The sequence below is a fragment of the Perissodus microlepis genome, chromosome 15 (assembly GCF_051167445.1).
Source record: "Perissodus microlepis isolate ML-2025 ecotype Zambia chromosome 15, ASM5116744v1, whole genome shotgun sequence".
NCBI classification, from domain to species: Eukaryota; Metazoa; Chordata; class Actinopteri; order Cichliformes; family Cichlidae; genus Perissodus; species Perissodus microlepis.
Genome location: NC_140475.1, coordinates 6,348,068 through 6,368,387, shown reverse-complemented (window position 1 = coordinate 6,368,387; position 20,320 = coordinate 6,348,068). Strand labels below are relative to the sequence as shown.

Sequence of the window (20,320 nt, the reverse complement as noted above, 5' to 3'; positions counted from 1 at the left end):
TTCTCATTGTAAAGACTGTTGTATTGTGTAAATTAGAGCACAAGTTATAGGTTTACTGGGAGGACACAGCTATCCACACTGTGAGCCTTTCTAAGGAGCAGAAAGCAAAGAGTCCACAGCTTTGCTGGGTGCTCACCATGCACTCAGAGGTTTCTGTAGGACAGAACAGGAAGGGATGAGATAATCAACAGAAGAGAGAGTGCTAGGAGAGAGAGAGAGAGAGAGAGATACAGGCACCATAGATTGAGTCAGGCTGATTAGGTGCAGATTCAAGTCATAAGATTGTCTTAATCTCAATGCTGGATCTATTTCTGCAACATGGGACCTTTGACAATCAGGTACACTTTTCAAGCTTTTAATATGCCTTCAGGGCTATAGAAAACCTGACTGCTGTTTACTGTAGTTTTTCTTATTGCGATCTTAGTCTTAATGGTGAGCCACACAAATTTAAATGTCTTAGAAGAAAGAAAAACTTTGACATTAAACTACACAGAGACAAAACCAGCCTTTTAGTAGTCTGTTACAGGGCCGTGAGATAAAAACGGTTGAACACTTTAGGCACAAATGAAGGTGACTTTAACAGAGTGTGAGTAATTGTTGCGTTGCCGATGCTGTGAGGGGATGGGCTGTGTATGGTCTTTTTTCCCCATGGCTGGTCTGGATGACTCATAGGTGCAAAGGAATCAGCTGTGTCACCTTCACTGATGAGCAGACTCAATGAAACAGGGTTGTGTAAAAACCTAGTTTACCTATGCATATAAAAGCATGAACTCATTTTCTTTTTTTTAAGTGCATCCATGTGCAAATGTAGTGGATGTAGCTCATAAAATAAACATGTGGCTGTGATGTGAAATAATGCATGGGCTTTAAAGCAGTTTCTGATGCACTGAACTTCTCTGTGTTTCATCGTGCATGCTCCTCTGGACTGCTTTGCTGCTGGATCAATGCTGCTTTGCCCATGGTGAGTCCACTGAAGCACACACTCCACCCGCCTCTCAGTTACCTAACTGGGAAATCCAGTCATCTTTTCCAGTTGAGAGAGTTTATGTCACACTATTTTCACCAGTTACTAATATTTCAATCATTCAGCTTTATCTTTTAGTTGTTTAAAATCTGCTATAAATCACTGCTGTCTTTGTGTGGCTGTTTACTCCTCTTTTTGTAGATGTCAAATCTGCATGCTGCCTTACTCTATAAGCCAATTACTTGAGCTTTGTTAATCTGGGTGTGCGCATTGGTGTTTATTTACGGGTGTGTTTAGCAGCAGCCGTGCTTCATGTTATGCAATGACCCCCCCCATGAATTGGAAATAAACTGCTTATGAAAGTGAAATGGAGGCTAAAAACTAATGCGCTTGATGTCACTTCTGTAGGATGGGTTAGAAATCGTGAGGAACTATAATTAGAAATAAACTAAGCAAACCCCAAGGCTAAGCATGTTAATAATAAATGCATAACTTAAAAATATAGTCTGTATAAATAGTTTGCCACAGAAAAACATGTCTTGACCAACTCACATGCAAGATTTTAGAAACAATATTGAACCCGTATTGTATCATCTTATTCTTTTGGCTGCTCCCTTCAGGGGTTGCCAAAGTGGATAGTCTCCCTCCATCATACCTCTCTCTAGCAGCTCCATCATCGATATATTTTGTCCAACATATACCACCATCACCAAACTATACATCATAGCAGGTCTCACTATTCCTTTGTAAACTTTCTCTTTTACTCTTGCTCCTATCCTTTTGTCACAAATCACCCCTGAGACTGATCTCCACCCACTCCACTCTCTTTCTCCCCTCTCGTGCACTGTCTTGTTGCTTTGCATGGTTGACTCAAGGTCTTTAAACTCATCTGCCTTCACTACCACTACTACTTGCATCTGCAGGTTTTTCCTGTGTCCTTGAGGTGTGACTACTCATATGTGCTCCACATGTAGTTAAGTCAAAAAAATATGCATTACCTGACTTTACAGAGGTCTGTGCATTTTCCTGTTACTTTATGGCATTTGGCAAAAAAACAAAGTATATTTTCAACTCAAATAAATTAAACCACAATAAAAACAAACAGTTAAAATCATTGGCTGACTAAATCTTTATTTACATTTTATTCAATGTTTAAAACTGTTTTATTTTCACATATTAAGCTAAAATTCGTCCACTCTTCAATGTCAAGTCTAAATAAAATTAAACCAGCCCCCAAAAAGAAGTAAAAAAATATCATTAACATTTGCGTCCTCGAGAGGGCGCTACTCCGCTACATTTGCACTACCACATCCGCACTGAACGTCCCACTGACGCTAAAAGACAATACGTGCGACCAATCACATATCAAGATCTAATACAGTAATGGCTCTAAGCCAATGGGAGCTTGCGAAAAGATGTTTTTCACTGTATGGGGCGGGCCTTGGTGGATGATGGATACGTCTGCTTTGCGCCCTAGCCAAATCTTCGGTGTGGACTGTAGTTGAGATTTTTGGAGGCTGAGGTAGTGGGACATTCGCTATTTTTTGGAGGAGAACAGAGCGCGTGTCCACATTTGGGAAAGTCTCCGCATACGCATCGTTGGAGATTAACAACAGGTAACGAATAATTTGGCCTCTTTTAAATCACGTGATTTCTACATCAGCTACTGCAGATGATTCATCGCGTTTTGGGGGTATTTTGTACGTAATATATCGGTAGCGTACTTAACCTGCGCAAGTACGTATTGTAACCAGACGTAGTTGTTCTAACGAGGCAGAGCAAACACCGCGTTTGTTACTGAAAGGTGTTATTTAGAGTTCTGGTCATACCTTCGCTGTGAGGCGCTTCATGGCGCCTATCTCCTTCCATATTATCCCTGTTATCACCTAAGCTACCTTCATGCCCCTCGCTCCTCGCGCGCGGATGTGTTTAGGTAGTTAGCATCAAAGATTTTGTGAAGCAGGTAAAAACCTGCCTAGCTTACATTGATTAAAAAGTGATTATCTAAATGAATAGACCGAGTTTCCTTACTCGTAGTAGCTGCATTGGGTTTCAGTTAGGTGAATGCTACCGCTGAGGTAACGGTAACTTCACATTAACGGTTGGTTCGTCTAAACACGCCATGGTAATCGTTGACTATTCAAACATCCGGCTCCGTTTTTGCGGGACAATACGTGTAGCTCCTTCCTGCCGCTAAGTTAACAAGTAGTATACGGAGATTTAAAAACACCACGCTGTTCAGAGTGAGTATGCAATTAAATTTTCTTTCTATTTTTTCTCCAGTCATTTGGCTGTGCTGACATGTGCTTTTAAAACCGTTTTTAAATAACTGGTATTTGTTTGATATAGTTTCATGTTCGTGACTGGTTCACAAAGCTGTCTGGGAAACGCAGTCCACGTTGTTTGTTTACTGCATTTCAAAGATAGGTTTTTAACCAGGGGTTTTAAACATAAGGCCCGGGGCAGAATCGGCGCGGCAACGACTCCAAGCCGGTCGTTTGGACAGCTTTGGAAAATGTGTAGGTGGGGATAAATTCTGAACTTCATCAGGCTAAATACCCTCCTAGTGGTTATTTAAACAACTCTAGAGTACTTAAGTAAAAGATAAACAAAAAAAATCACGTTTTTTCACAATCCACTGTGGAATTTTCTTTTTTATACAAATTATTTAAATTAATTACAGGACACTCTGGACATTGAGTTACCAGTAAACTTTTTGTGCAATTTTACACATTTATTTCTTGCAGTTTAAACTCAAAGAGATGTGTTGAAAGACTTCTTTCATTTACTACATGTAGAAAAACTGAGAGGTACTGTTGAAATTCCACTTTCATTACTTTTATTTTCAATAACCTTATATGCCCCAGTTAATATCAAAGTGAGATGTATGTTGCACGTGATGTAAAATGAGCTTGACGTCTCTAGTTTAGGCTATGTTGGCTTGACAAAATACAATTGTTGCTCTCATGACCAGGATATTAAAGAAGAAGTGCTATTGGTGTAGTAACATAAATCTGTCTACATGCAGAACAGTACTTGTGTTTCTTATTTGCTTTCTAGACAGCACCGTAGAATCTGTGCTTTGACGTATGGGAAGGACGTAGCTACTGTACAGACAAATGCAGGCAGACTGGAAAGAGCCAAGATTGTGCTGACTTGTAAAAACTCGGTGGCAACTAGCAAACGTATCTGTTCATGTCTGTGTGTTCAGTGCCACTGTTAACATTAATGAAGTATGCTGCTTTTCTAGAAGTTATTCTTCAAATGTCTCCTTGTGATCTTAAAACACATCCAATATATCCATGGCTATCTGTGTTTGATGTTTCGAAGTACCACAACTTTGAGCAATACACACCGACTAATATTAGGACATCTAGCCATGTACTTGGGTTCCTAAGTGTCACTCTTAAATCTAATCATACGCCATAGTATGTGATGTCAAGTACCCATGACCTTAATCAGCACCACTCCGCTTGTGGTGTTCTGCTCTCTATGTGAAAGGAAGGTAGGTCAGATAGTAATGAAGGACATCAGGACAGAGATAAAGTCATGGACAGTAGATAGTCCCAGGCTGTGCCCCTAATGCATACACTGGGATCAAAGGCCTAACTATTGTTGTTTCTAAAAGTAAATCAGTTTATTTCCCAGGCTACAACAGTTGTTGTACTTCCATGTAGCTGTGAAGTCTTTTTCATTCAGTGCAAAGATTTTTTGTAGGCTAGAGAAGACTTTGAGGACTTTAGAGCACAGCAGGCCAATTCTGCCCTTTCATAAATATTAGTGTGGTGACATACCACTTTAGATTCTCAGTAGATTCAGGCCTGCCTAGATGTAGCTGTGATCTTCAGACTAAACAGATGGATGCAGTGTCATTGCGCTCACAAGCTAACATAATGGTGGAGGTGGGAAGCTGTTGATGTGATTCTTATTTCTCAGTGTGGTGTTGGCCATAGCAAGTGTAGTCAGTGATAGCCCTGCTCGAGTGGTAGGTACATTCAAAACAACCAACCACTAACTTTTTCTTGTGGGTCTCTCAAACATCACTCGTTAGTTATTTATTTTGACACCCACCAAAGACATTTTGACCTTCCGCAAAATGAAATTTACCAGAATGGAGATCTTTTTTTTTTTTTTTTTTTTTACCAGTTTGTTTTAAAGTGCGTTTTAATTGAACAAAGCTTAAAATGCATTTTTGTTTATCAGACGTTTCTATAACTATTGATATGCAGATCAATCATTCTTTGTGCCTGTTTCGAGCCCCCAAAAAACCCTTGTGCAGGGCAGTATGAGGATCTTTTAATTTCATTTATTTATTTATTGTTTTTAATTTGGAAAAGGGAACCTGATTATACTTTAACATATTGATACATATCCATGTGGGTTGCGTGCAGAACAACAAGCATGTCTGGATTTTCTTCGGTTATTTAAAAAAAAACAAAAAAACCCTATGTGTGGACTCTGATGATGCTGCACCTCATTTGACTTGGCATGCGTATTTATTCTAATATCATGAACAGAACGTAGATTTTCCAGTAATGTTGTTTCCGTTTGAAAACAAAGAGCTTGTTCAGTCCTCATGCACACAGCTACTGTATATTAACAAGAAGAGTTTTTGGAGCTACCTATCAGCTGAAGATTTTCTTATGAGACAGCTGTGTTCTTAGAATTAAACGCAGTTTCTGAGTTTCTGTTCTCAAATTAAGAACGGACACCTATACAATTTAATCCAACCTAGTACAACATCAAAAAAGCAACTGAGGAAATAAAATATTATTGTATTTGGTGATGCATGTTGTTTTGCTTGGCAGGTGTTTAGGTTATTGTTGTGTAGCAGCACATGTTGCGCACTTAGAGGCAAGTATAACACTTCAGTTTTTAAAGCGTTCATGATTAGCAGCCACAAAGCCACATTTTAATGGGAATGTGCAGTGGAACTTATTTTAGTCCACATTCAGTATAAATTTTGGTGCAGACAGGAAGGACAATGTTTTGTAAGCTGTAAAGGGAAGCCCAGAGGCAAGCGTGTCTGTTTCTGGGGTGTGTTTTTTCCTGTCAGGCTCCTCGCTGCGTGTATAGTTTTATCTATAATCATCAGTGCCATGTTCATTGTCAGGCTCTCAGGATGTGCAGAACAGTGGCAGCTCTGTCAAACCCACTAATGAGAAGCCTTAATTGGTTGTTCTGGTGGGAGAATCTGCTCATTAGATCTAGCTGGAACTTAACTCTGAGCTTGCTGGAGTGCAGAAACCTTGCATTTCCTTTGGCTTTTGTTTTTGATTGTGTTTTTTTAGCTGCTTCCGCAACCCTGTGAATATCTGTATTGTGCATTCTGTGTCAGTTTACACCCCTAAAACCTATTTAACTGACCCACATTGACATCACTTAGTACTAGCCCACTTCAGTTGCATTAGATCTGGTAGCAAATATAATAAAATGTACACATTATCGATCCCCTACTGTTATCAGTTGCTCGCTAGCACCTCTCTCTAATAAGCAATCTTACTCTTCACTTAGGATGGGTGTACACAAGACTCAGGGGAAGTAAGCACTTTTTAGGTAGTCACTACAATAAACTATAGTCCACCACTGTGTATGAGGGCAAGTTGAAAGGCGAAATGAAGGAACACTGACACATGTAGTGAGGAAGTAAGAGTCAAACACAAGAGGAGAAAGAGGGTGAGAGTGCCAGAGAGAGTGAAAGATATTGCTTAACCATTCGGAAAGGCTATGGGAACGTCCATGTGTGTGTGTTTGTGTGCGTATGTGTGTTTTCATCCTGACCCTGTGGGTTCAACGGGAGCAGAACTCGTCACATCAACTCAGACGCACACAGATAATCCTGCTGTCCTTCATCAGTTTGAATGAGTTGTGCCGTGTTGTTTTTATAAAGTAGCATATATTGGGGGGGCCTTCACACATCCAGGTGACTGCAATTTTCTTACCCATTTTCCAGTGAATGAAAGTAGTTACTATAATCACAAAGCACACTCCGAGGCTTTCATCTTCTCCATGAGTGTAATGACATTTGGGGCAGTCACAACAGTTATTAAGGTGAACATATTGTACAGTGTGGCAGTCAGCCTCCACAGGCAGGTATTATCCTCTGTAGCTTTCACAGCCAGCAGGCACCACAGGACTCCGATTCACACAGAGAAGATCACAGAGGCACGGATGAATGGAAACTGTAATGCAGTGTTCAGCTTATTACCGCCACGGAGACGGTGAGTAGAGCAGTGTGCGGAAGGGGAATGAGGGATGGAGAAGTAAAGGGCGTGTTTGAAGTAGAGGGCAAAAGGGTAAGGTGAATTAGTTTTTCTGAGGTTCAGCCACCTAAATGTCAAAAACGTCACATTTTCTTTTCTTAAATGCAAGCGTCCCTTGTAGTAGAATAGGACGCCCTTGTGTTGAAGGGCAACATCAGAGAAGAAAAGAGAAAGGGCAAACTGCCTTCCCTGGCAAGTGTCAAACTTTGAAAGAAATGATAAAATAAAAACAGAAAGAGAGCGTGGGCCTGTGGATCTGGCCCAGAGCCAGACATAGTTAAAAAGAGATTAATCAGCAGAGGGTCACATTCTCAGAGAGAGGCTGAACAGACCAGAGGCAGTGGCTTCATCTTTTGAAAGCCACAGTTTGGGTCACAACACAAGACAGTCTTGGCACTGAGAGTATCAGCTAGAAAAGGCTGGTAATATTATGTTCTTGATACTGATATCATATCTTGCGGCATATCCTCAGGATTGCTTCCTGAAACTTGACAGTTGAAACTTGAAGCTTTTTTCAGGTTAATCTTCTCAGGGATCACTTCCATCATCTGTAGTTAGGTACTCTAAAAATCTATTCAATGAAAAAGTATAAAAGGCAAGCAAAGTAGCATAATGCATGATGACCTAGGGCTGTGTAAATAATCTGAACATGGATTAAAGAGTACTGTTATATTAATCATCAAATGTTCATTTGTTTATTTCTGCGAGTGCAGCCACACTAACTTGTTCTCATTAGCAGCCACTGACATGCTCTGGAGTTTGTAAAACATTTTGGAAAGAGCGTATTGAACCCATTGACTGTGAATTTGTGAGAGTGGGAAACTAACAGAAAGTAGGGTCAGTAGTCTTTCTCATTAGCCAGAAGTATGTGACAGAGTGTGGTAGTAAGGAGCTCAGAAACTGGCAACGAACAAAAGTCAAACATAATACCCAGTTTGTACATAAATATTCAGGTAATGAGACTTCTAAAGTCTTAATCAAAGTTATTGATACTTTGCTGTTTAAATTGCATCTGCCATTTTTCTTTCGGGATCTTAATAATCAAGACTTATCTTGACGGATGTACATGATGAGGACTAGTTGACAATGTCTGTTTGTGTGCATCTTTGTGATGTCAGCACCTACTTTTTCTGCTAGCTATGTGCCTGCAGTCAAGTTTCTTTATACAACTTCACTAACTTCAGCATGACTAACTTCACTAGCAAGTATCTCTGCTCTCATTAGTGATGTACCTGCCATATTTGCCATGTATGAAAGAGTCTTGTTTTAGTTGCCAGCCTTGACTCTAGTTGCCCCCACCCTATATGTTTAAAAGTGAAATAGTACTGGGTCTAGTAATACAGCATAGTATATTTATACATGAGCAGTATACATGAACAGTATATTTATACATGAACCTGACCCATTCAGATGTTGTTAATGTGGGATCTGTGGTCCCATGCTGGTGTACATTTGTGTAGGTCTTTGGCTATGCAAACTGAAGGACTATGGGTATCCAGCCATGTGTGGCGGGAATGCTGATTGGTTGAAAAGTTTGTTTGAACAGGAAAGAATGATGGTGGAGTTCACCACATAGAAGGGGGCGGAGACAGCATGAGAAGCACAGACAGTTGTTTTTACCATTTGAATTTGCATCACGACAAAGAAGTTCATTGACTTTTATGACTTCTTTGTTCTGTTTGGCAGGGGCTTCACCATGACTGTAGAAAATATGGATGACCTCATAGGTTACCAAAAGTGAAGCCAAAACATGTCAACTGCCTCTGGTTGTTTGGCTATAGTATCAGTTATGACCCCCGACTCCTACGTGTTAGCTAGTGGTTTCACTGTTGTACAGGAAAGGAAGTGGAGCCTGGTTGTCAATCATCTATACAGTCAGTGGGGCTAAGTTAAAGAACCAATAACAGTGCAAACACATGTTTAGAGTGTTTAGAATATCCCACTGTACTGGATGTTTTACACGATTTTGACACCGTACCCCTGGTGACAGTACACTACTACAACATACAGATGATGGTCCACAAAGGAGGCTTAATGGAAAAGATGTCTGAAAGTGGCATCAGATATTCATAAATGCATGTTGTTTCAAACTTTGTTGCACTTGCTTTTCTGCTAGCTACCTGCCTGAAGTGAAGTTTCTTTATACAAGACACCATCCATAAATTCTGGAAGACAGCTTACTACTATAGTCCTCAAATCTGACGCATGTAAATCCTAATGGAGTTTTAATCTTTAAATTTTCTTTAAAATGACATATTGCCCACTTTTCATAGTCTTGGGCATAAGTGTTTTTTTTTTTTTTTTTTAAAGCCCATAATATGACCCTCTCATAAAGAAAGAAACAGAGATCCTTTTTGACATGTAGCCTTTGTGTCATACTGCACTAGCAGTGACTGCCAAAATATTACTGCGAGGGAAACAAAACATCTGTATGACATAACACAGACACACATGAATTTACGGATGTTTTGCCCTCAGTCATTTTCTGTTTTGTTTTTTTGTTTTTTGTAATTTTTTTTTTAGATTTGTGGTAGATTTCTGATGAAAGTAGGATACGGTAAACAGGTACTCAGGGAGATGTGTAACCAAAAATGCAAATTAAAAGATAGAGGTATGGGAGATTGGTTGGAGGGGGAATCGGGAAGAGAGTTACTTCCTGTTTCCTGGTTGGAGGTCAGAGGTCTCTGATCTGAGATTTAGCTGATATAAGATGACTAAATAATCTGCGGGGTTATGTCATTTGCTTGCACAATAAGAGATGGTCACATAAAGATGTGTGACTATGTGTCTTCACTTTAAAGGCAACACGGCCTTGCAGTAATTGAGAAAATGGCACAATGTTCTGAAATTGAGGACATCTTACAGTGTTCACAAAAGGGATGGCTAATTTTAGATTTCAGGGTTAAGGTTAGTAGTTACGAAATGAATGGCAGGGAGCTGTGATGGTGGTGTGTGCTCATGTTGCAGTGGTCTGAATGCTCACTGTAGCATGAATGGAGAACATGCTGATTACTCCTGACGAGGGCTGCTGATTACTTTACTTGTCGGTCACTCTGTGGATAATTGTCTTTCCTAATGCACACAATAGTCTTTTTAGTCTATAAGTGATCATAAAATACAAAAAACCCTCTCATCACAGTCCAAAAACTGCTTATTTTATCTGAGCAACTCAGTAAAACTATGCTCTTATTAGTATGTGAAGAATAAAAATCGGCAAACATATGTAACCAGTATGTGTGCCAAACAGACTAAATGGTTGAGGCATGGCATGTTTTGGTAATTTTCTGACAGACTGCAAGGCTTTTAGAGTCTTTCTAATCAATACTTGATGAGCCGTGCATCCTCTTTAGGCTCTGGCAGAGGACTAGGATGTGTTTCGCTCCATCTAAATCAGCTTGCCACACAAGGCGACCGTAACAAAGAGCCTTGATGACCATGAAGTCATTTGTTTTGCCAGAGCACCTGTTGTCACCACCCTCTATGGGATATACATTGCCATAGCAACACCACACCCACAGCTTGTTGAGCCGCGCAGTTTCACCGTGGGTTTCGCTCTCTTCATCTTTCACTCATTCTTTATCACCTTCCAGCTAATGCCTACCTTTTTCCTCTCTCCCTTTCCATCTTTTTCACCCACCTCCCCCCCTCTCTTACACACACAGTAAATTGTATCTCCTCTCATGTGCACTTGTGTGACCCACCCATACTTTCTCCCTTTGTCTCTCATTCACACAGACTGGGCACTTGCGCCTGACTGCTTTAATCGCTGAATAGGGGAGTTTAGCATTTCACAATAGCAGTTATGAGCTGACCCATTATTCTCACCCCCACACAGAAAGAGAGGCTCAACCCTGGAAGAGTAGATGCATGAAAAATACCATATAATATGATTAATTTATTGCATCGTTAGTCTGTGTTATGGCATTATTGCATAATTGTTGATATGTCATGATAATAAAGCAATAAATGAGACAATATTTTCATTAGTTAGTTGTTAAATAATGCCAGAAATGACAGCACAAAAGCCTGATATTCACATGTTGCAGTTTCTAAATTGCTTAGGCAATGCTGCTTCAACCCCCGTATAGTAAAAGCATATTCCTGGTGTTTCTAAGCATTGTATAAAGAAAAATATAATTTATACGTATGTAAATGAAACCCTAAAGTAAGTATTATTTGCAGGGGCATATAACATCCATAGACAGAGGTAATGGACTGAGAACTAGCACCTGTTGAAGAGTAGAGTTTAGTACATGCGACTTGACAGTAATGATATAGTGACTAAAGTAATGACATAGTATTGGTCACTTAAGAATCACACAGGAGGTGAATTTTCATTTGTTAAGCTCAAACCAAAAGCAAAAAGGCATCAAGGAACAATTGTGTCAATGCCTGTGTTTATTTCAAGCCAGTGAGGTTGACATCAGGTGCAGTTGAAGAGAAAGAGAGTTGGATGAAGGGATGAATGGATAGACTGACAGACCGGCAGGGAGACTGACAGACACACAAACATAAACAGGGATTATCCTCTGTGTAATCCCCAGTTTGAGGGTCAGAGTGCAGTGTACAGAAACAGGCATGTTCTGAATTTTCACACCAGCAGTATGTGTGTACATCTGTGTGAGGATGTGTCAGAGCGCAGTAGTCATCACACACTCAAAGCTCGTGTGTCTATTAGAGATGCTGAGAGTATGTTTTTACATATGTGTAAGAATCTGCTTTGTGTGTTTGTGTATGCATGTGTCACTGGATGGCAGATTGACAAATCATACAAGAGAACGGCAGAGATTAGGATTATGTATCTGTTTGGTTATTTCAAAACAGGGCTCTGTAACTATCAGCTGTTCGGCTGTGGCGGAATAGTTTGGAAAGCTTTTAGCTTGTTTGGATGACTCGGAGCGATCTGCAACTTTTTAATTCAATAGGCACAGCTGCATGCAGGTCCGTTGATTTCCAGCACTGTGTGTTTTGGACTCCATTTGACTCTGTCAGAAACAAGCTTCGCTGCTCAATGAAATGCTTGGAAAACATTTCTCAGTGCACAGCAAGACAAGGGAGTGAACCACTCATTGACTCAAACAATGAAACAATGCAGCTTTGACATGAAGGTAGTCATTTTGCATCTATGTAAACAGTAGGTTTTACATGTAGATAACACCTCTGAAGAGTTTGTAGGTTTTGGAGCAGCATTGTGTCTAGAAAAACCCAGCTCAGTGTTTGAATGATTGTTCTGATATTTTTTTTATTGACATTCATGGTGCCAGTGTGATGTATCCCACCTACTAACAGGCCAAATTAAAAAATTATTCACTGAATTATCTCTACTTAATCATCTTATGAAGCAGCTAGAATATATGGTGCACTCACCATATTTTAATATACGTTGTTGCTCTCATAAAAGCTCCTCTTTGGTGTTCAAATAGACATAAGAAGAATGTTTTTGCCCCTTTCGCCTGGCAGCTGTGACTATCATTCAGCTGGTACACATGAAATGGACATTGTAGTATTCAAGAATTCAGTGTGAGAACAAATCAAGAAACAGGCCCTTTGTTCATCCAGCACTAGAGCAGCTGATAAGGGGAAAGCTGGAGGTTTGTCCTCTGTGCTGTGACAAAGTCCTCTGCAGTAGAAAAAAACCTTTGACGGTCAACAGATGCTGCAGACTTCAAGGTAGTATTTAGCTAGCTAGTTTTGGCTAAATGAGGAATCTGGTTCTCACTGACCTTCCACTATATGTGCGTATTTGGGTCCGCTGCCTAATAGTGCTGCACCCCTGCTTCCACCTCTAGAGACCAAAGCTTTGAAGGTACTATCTGTGCTGCAGAAAATAAGTTTTCAAACACTTCAGGGATTTGCGCTCTTATGGGTGAAGGATCACCACTCTGGCAGCTTTTTCTGATTTCAGCTTTTAGGGTTTGTTTAATTCTGTTCAATAGGAATAAAACTAAAACTTTTTGTCATCATAGTGACAGAAAGTTTATGGTTCTCAGGACCTCAAAACTAAACAGCTGTGACTATTATTTTCATTTTGAATTAAGTTTAGATTGATACCTTGATGAAACAGTAGGTCTCAGGGCAGTCATCCAGAATATTCAGTCAGCATGTTGAAGATCCTGCCAGGAGTGTTCTAGTAATCCAAAAAAGGATTAATAGGTATGAGTGTTTTTTTTTTTTTTTTTTTGTCTTTGCTTTTTAAAAAAAATACAGAACTTTGTAACTTCCTGACATTCACCGAAATGAATGAAAATAATGCTAAGGATGCTATCAGGGCCTAGAAATGAGTTTGTGGAAAAACAGTATTTATTATTATCATTATTATTATTAGTGCCATGTATGGATTTTAACCTGCATGGGTAGAAGTTGGCTGCTGGTACTCCCTTTGCTAGCATTAGCTGACTTCTACCCTTTTAAGTTTTACTTTTACTTTTTAAATTTAAGTTAGTTAGATTGATAGCGAAATTGTGAGCAAGGACATCCCGATGTTCTATATTCCCTATGTTAGATGCTTGCTGGATGACCCAATGACATTTGTTACCACTGGAGAGATGTGCATGTCAGCAAATTGATCTAAAGTGAAGGCTTACTCTCTTTACTCATAGCTTTTTAGAAGCGTTGTGCACAGAGCTTCGTTCGCGTTGCCTGACTAAACCCGAAACACTCGCAACCATTTTACTTACTACATTTTCGTGTACTGCTTGCAATCTTTCGTAGGTCACCGAGCTCGCTTGAATGTTCATTTTTGTACCATGCACGACAATATATGACCTCAGTTTCATGGTGGTATTAAAAATTATATGATCAAAATTTTTAAAGGCTGTAATTCAGTAATATTGCCTGACCATATAAGCCAAGTACAGTAATCACATGAAGAGGTGGAAAAGTCTTAAGTCAGTGTGTCGGTGTATCTGTTGCAAGTTGCAGTCTTCCTCATGTTTCAGAATCTGCTGAATCTGAGTAACTCTGCTTCCTAGATGCATGCTTTGTGTTTTTCAGTGGTAGTGTCATTGGAGGGTTGCTGTTGGTTCAGTGATGGTGGGAGTAGGGGGAGAAAAGTAGGTGTTGCGGTTGTTGTAGGTCCAGCATGAAATATCAGCTGCTAGTCTGATGTGCTATGAAACGGGTTTAGACACGGTCATAATCTCTATTGTCACGTAAGCTCCGTCCACTAATCTGTATTTTTGCTGTGGTAATCTCTTGTCTCCATGGGGATTTATTGTTGTAGAGCATGAATGCGGTTTCCATGGAAACCAGTTCGTCCCCTTTATTCTTTCAATTATGGCCCATAGAATCAGGAAGCGGGGTATGTTTTTATATTAGATTGAGGCTTGTCATATCTACTTTAGCAGATGAAAGTTAACAGAAATGTGTAGGCACTAGGTCGACGCTCTCTTTTCTCTCTTGTTGTACAGTTTAGCACCCACGCCTGTTTCAGCCTGTTGTAAATTTTTATCTCTTGGCCACAATCCAGGCCAGGAAGTTGTCGTTACTATGATGACAACCCTAAAACCCAGTCAGACAGCAATAAAGTTGTAAGTGGAGAAGAATGTGTGTGTGTGTGTGAGACTCATGTGACAGCAGTCTAGTGTTTAAAAAGTGAGAACACCAACTCCCTACATGTGCGCATGGGTAATTTGGTAGAAGCAGGTAACGTAGGAGCATTTTCCTTGGAGATGTCGCCAGCATTAACTACTTTTTTTTTCCCTCTTTCTTTGTATTGTATATAAAATGAAGCTGGAAGGTTTGGCATTCTAAGCACACAAAGTAAAGGCTTAGTGTTTTAGTGTTTCAACAAAAGATTTTCAATATGAAAGCGAGAGAAACACATTTTTTTTTTCATGGTTTTTAAAATGTCATTGTTGGAAAGGAAGATGCTTAATTTCCTTTTAGTGATAAACACTGTGAAGGAAGGAAGTGAAAGATTGTGAATTGATTGAAAGTACAACTTTGTATGAGCTTTTAGGCATGGTTTTCATGCCAAAAGATGTGAACAACAGTGTTGTGAAAATGCAGTTTTCATGCTAATGTCCATTAGTAATCCAGCATAGTAGGCATGTCTGTGAGATTGTTCGCTCTCCTCTTTCCCTCTCTTTCCTTTTTGGATCCTTCTTCAGCCTATCTCCATTGCTGCTCTTTCCTCACACACTTTTCTTGACTATCTCCACCCCCTACCTTCCCATGCTCTCTCATTTTCTGCCCTCATTTCTCTGAGCAATCGTCCCGGGGGAAGCAGAGCTCTGAGGGAAAGAGAGGAGAGGATGTAGGAGAGAAAATGGCAATGACATTTTGTAGGGCAGGCATTTGCTAAGAGCTGGGAAGGGAAAGGAAAACGAATAGAAGAGAAGAACAGAGGCAGAAAAAGTAAAAGAAAGTGCAAACAGAGGGTAAACAGGACGTCAGAAGAAGGAAGAGAGTTGCAGGGGGGAAAGAAGGCAACAGAAACAACAGTAGGTAAGGTCATTAGTTCGTCAGTTAATTCAGCCATTCAGTCAACCGTTCATCTGTAAAATAAGAGCTGTAACAAGCTGAGTGAGGGTTTTTATTATTGGCAGATTTCTACTGCTTTGATGGTCTTGTGCAGATCAATTAATTGAAGGAAGGTCACATTAAAGAGATGAGGCTGAATAAAATCAGAAAAGCATATTTTTCTCAAGTGTGCAGCTGGCAGTGCTGTGTCTGAGTTTGTGTTTACAATGAATCTGCAGGCTATTTGTGCCTTTTTAGACATCTGGGTTATTTGAACGCTACTAATTGGCTGTGAAATAGGATGAAATGTACCACAGCACCCAAGCATTTCAGTACATGCCTCTAGACAAATTCTGCATGAAAATGTCCTTGATGAAGCAACAAAACACATCTTCTGATGATTGCTTATACAGGAGTTTATGACTCAGAGTGTTTAACCCATATTTGACCCCGTTTATAAGAAACTTGGTCACAGTTTCCTGCCATAAACTGTCAAGTGCTTATATATGTCTGTGTATGTGAAGCGAGATTGTAATGTCACTGGTGTTTTTATATGGACTGTGGGAAGAGGAGAGAAACAGGAGGAGTGTAGAGGGAGATAATACGAGTGGGTGATGGGGGGGGGGGGGATTGAAAGGGGCCCCAGGAAGAGAGGAGAGAGATGAGTGGAGAGATTTAGTGAAAAAGAGAAAGAGGCACCCTGGACTGGAGAGCAGAAGAGAGAGTTGTGAAGAGGGTGAGTTAGATAGTTGTGAGAGAGGTAGAACAAGGTTGCTGGTGTTAAACAGTTGCGGATAAGGAGGGCAAGTTTAAAGCAGGCCTAAGTGGCCGTGACGAAGCTCCACTCTAATGCCAGCTCACACAAATGCACACTTAGAGCTGGCCCATTGAGAAACAATGTTTCAAAGGAGTATGAACTGCAGTTAGTCTGTAGTAACAGAGCTGTTGTGATGACTGACATAGTGGAAAAAATAGATCTGTTGCCTCTCAAAATTGGTTTAAAGTCTCTTCGTGTCTGTGTGGTACAGAGTTATTTGGTTGTTTGCTTTGCATTGTACGCTGGTCGTATCTTTTTTTTCTTTTCTGCTGTCATAGTTTAGTCTAGTGAGACTGACCATGTTATTTTAAATGACGACCGACTCTAAAATAGACTTTTCCAGTAGATGCTACTCGTTGCATCTGAAACTACATCCAAATAAATGTTATAAGTAATACTTAATGTTATAACTCAATGCGAGTCTTAGAATCCAAGTCTTGTCACTTTAGTCATCTTAGCAAAAAGCCCAGGCAGTTATTTTAGATTGACAATTTGCTGAATCTCCGGCTCCCTCATATCCCAAAATTGCTCTGCTGGAATAATATCTGGTGACTGTGGAGGCCATGTGAGTACAGAGAACTCAATGTCATGTTCATGAAACCAGTGTGAAATTGGTGATGATAGCAATTATTATTATTATTAGCGAGATTGTTGGTTTGTGTGGAGCTATTATCCTGGTTGCTAGGTTTAAAAATGGTGGTTGAGATTTTTTTTTTGTGTAGGAGCGTCTTTCGTGACTCATCAAGTAATCCCACTGACGGGCCAGTTGGTGGCTCAGATCACATGGTGCTCCGGTGGAGTAGGTACTAAAAAGCACCTGGTACCAGGAACTTCCACCTAATGGAAAATCTAAAAGTCAAGTCAAACCAAGTAGGTGCTTGTAAAATATTCCCCACAACACTATATCATCACTGCCAGCCTGAACCGATGCAAAGATGGGATGGATCCATGCTTTCATGTTGTTTACACCAGTTTCTGACCCTACCACTCAAATAGTGCAGTAGAGATGGAGACTCAACAGACAGGAAACATTATTCCAATCTTATATGTTGTCCAATTTTGGTGAGCCCATGTGAGTTGTAGCGCAAATTTCCTGTTATTCCTTGACAGGAGTCACACCTGGTGTGCTCTTCTGCTGCTGTATCCCATCTGCTTCGAAGTTCGATGTGTTGTGTATTCAGAGATGCTCGTCTGCATACCCCAGTGGTAATTTAAGTGGTAATTTGAGTTACCGTTGCCTTCCTATCAGCTTGAAGCAGATGTAACATTCTCCTCTGACCTCTGATATCAACATGACCTTTTTACCTACAATGCCCCCGCCCCTTCTTTTTTTAAAAATCTATGACCATTCTCTGTAAACCATAGAAATAGTTGTGTGAGAAAGTCCCAGTAGATTAGCAGTTTGTGAAATGTTTAAACCACTTCAATCACCGTTCTTACCCATTCTGATGCTCCTGATGCTCACCTTGAACTTCAGCAGATAGTGTCTGTATGCCTAAATTTACTGCCATGTGAGTAGCTGATTAGAAATTTGTGTTTATTAGCGCTTAAACTGACTTATCTTATTGTGTACTTGTTAGAGTTTGAGGTTGTTTTTTTTTTAATAAAACAAATAGTCAAAATTTAGTAAGTTATCTGTCTAAAAAATAAAACAGCTTTGTGAGAGGATTGGAAGAAAACATCAGAGCATAACTTGTTCATTAGGTCATCTGTGTATTATTTTTGTGTAAAATCCATCTCATAAATGTACTTCACCACTGGAGAAGTCAAACACATGGGTGTGGAGACGAGTCCCACTTATCAACAAATGATAATATTAAAAAAAATCACTTTGTTGTGTAATGTCAGCATTTTAAAAGAACATTTTTTTAAAGTCTTTTGTTCACCTGTCTGCACAGGAACATAGTGTCTATATCCTTTCTGACGTTTGCATGCTACACATACACCTCCTTCTCCCTTCCCTACCTCATTAGCCGATCATGCGTAAGGAGACCTGTTCTATTTTTACTCCCGCCCCCTCCCTACACACCACTGGTGCTGGGTGGGTGGGTGTGCGCGTGTGCACGTCCTCTCTTATTGAAGGTGGCAGGGCAGAAAAAAGAAAGACGGAGAGCGGGTAAGATGGTCACAAAATAAAATGCAGACGATGTAATGAATAATAGAATCATAGGAATGAGGCCAGGAAAGCCTAGTCTGGGTGATGGAGAAAATAGGCTGGGAAAGATTCAAACAACTGAAAGCACAGTGAATGATGATGACTTCGTAGTGCTTGATTTATGGTTAGCTTTTAGCCTGAAGCTACTAGATTAAAGGAGGCTGTGTGTGCAGCCAGGTAGGCACCCTGTGTGGATGGATTTCCACATTCCTGACCTTAACATGTCCTTACTGTTTGTGTCATTGCCACATAGTGTTATTAACAAAATTTGTGTCACCGCAAATGAAAGTGTCTGTTTTGTGATAGGGTGTGTGTGGACAGACTGCCAAAGATATTTGGGTTGACGAGTGTGTGTGCTGACCACAGCTGCAGGGTAAAACCAGTGATTCACATTACAAGGGATTGAGAAATTCGTCCTCTTTCTCTTTCTGTGTGTGTGTGTGTGTGTGTTTGTGTGATTGTTTGTAACCAGCTGTTGACCCAGATGAAACTTATTGTGTTGCATAATGACTTCCCAAACTTGTGTAAAAACACAGTTGATGTCATTCATTAGCAGCTGTGAGCCAAAATCGGCTAACTTATACGAGCCTTTTTATTTCGTATGACATGTTTACAGACATAAGAGCTTTCTATTTTGTTTTATAGTCTGTTTTACCTCCAGTGTAGAAGAAGCACTGATCCCTCTCAAAGGAAAAAGAAACACAGAACTATGTGGCTCATTTATAAATGACGAAAATGTTGCATGCCATGAAAAATTGATATTCTTGCCCAAATAAGTGGTTGAATTCAGTCAGGTTATTCAGAATTTTTCAGTAATGTACAAAATTTGTATAATGCAAGGCATAACCAATAAGCTAAAACTAAAGATCTATTTATTGTGTAAGTATCTGTTTAATTTGTTGCTTTTAAAACTTTAACTCAACGCTCTTTCATCGCTGTCACTTTTGCTGCAGGTTTATTTGTCACCATGACAACAGAAGCGGGCTCTGAGACGGAGGTGAAGGAGAAAGCTGAGGAGTCAGCCGCTGAGCCCGACCAATCTGAGAAGGCCACGGAAGATTCCCAGGAAGTAGCAAACGCTGAAGTAGAGGAGAAGGAAAGAGCAAAGGTGAAGGAAAAAGAGGGGAAGGAAGGCAAAGGAATATCTCGATACCTGCCAACATGGCTTAAGAAGCAGAAGTCTCAAAGCCAGGTGAAACTGGGTTCACACTGTTGTTATGTTATATTGTCACAACTCTGTAGGGAATTTTACTTAAATTATTTAGCAACAATCGTTTTTCAGGCTCATTGTAACTGCTGGTGCATTAATGAACTTTTATGTTAGATTTTAATTTTATTTGGATTTATTTGGGTTTTTTGCTAAGACCTCCCCAACGAAGGAGGCCCCCCCTACAGAGGAACCTGTTAGCGAGGTGACACAGGAAGAGGAAGGGCCTGCCCCAGAAGTGAACGGTCACGCTGAGGAAGTAGAAGAGAAGGAGGAAGTCAAGTCTGACCAAGTGAAGGAAAAAGAAGCAGAAACTCATTCCAACGCCAGTGCAGACACTGAGGTACTGCTCACGGGTTCACTACAACACTACATAGCATATGCTTTAAAGTAGAGTCAGAAAACAAGATATCTAGTACTGTCAGGTTATAATGGTGATTTCAGAAAACAA

The 20,320-nt window shown here is 40.1% G+C and overlaps 1 protein-coding gene across 18 annotated transcripts in view; it reads left to right on the top strand.

Annotated features, from left to right (window-relative positions):
* The first annotated feature begins 2,391 nt into the window (after positions 1-2,391).
* Positions 2,392-20,320, top strand: part of epb41l2 (erythrocyte membrane protein band 4.1-like 2) — a 49,769-nt gene continuing 31,840 nt past the window's right edge. For 3 of the 18 annotated variants that reach the window (XM_084952211.1, XM_084952212.1, XM_084952209.1), the window contains exons 1-3: positions 15,369-15,675; positions 19,616-19,854; positions 20,027-20,212. In XM_084952211.1, the coding sequence (XP_084808337.1) occupies positions 19,630-19,854; positions 20,027-20,212 (411 nt within the window). In that variant the 5' untranslated portion in view covers positions 15,369-15,675; positions 19,616-19,629. Of the gene's footprint in view, positions 2,581-2,655; positions 3,208-15,359; positions 15,676-18,557; positions 18,624-19,615; positions 19,855-20,026; positions 20,213-20,320 lie in introns of those variants that run through there. The other 15 variants (XM_084952206.1, XM_084952208.1, XM_084952202.1 and 12 more) reach the window with 14 other exon arrangements.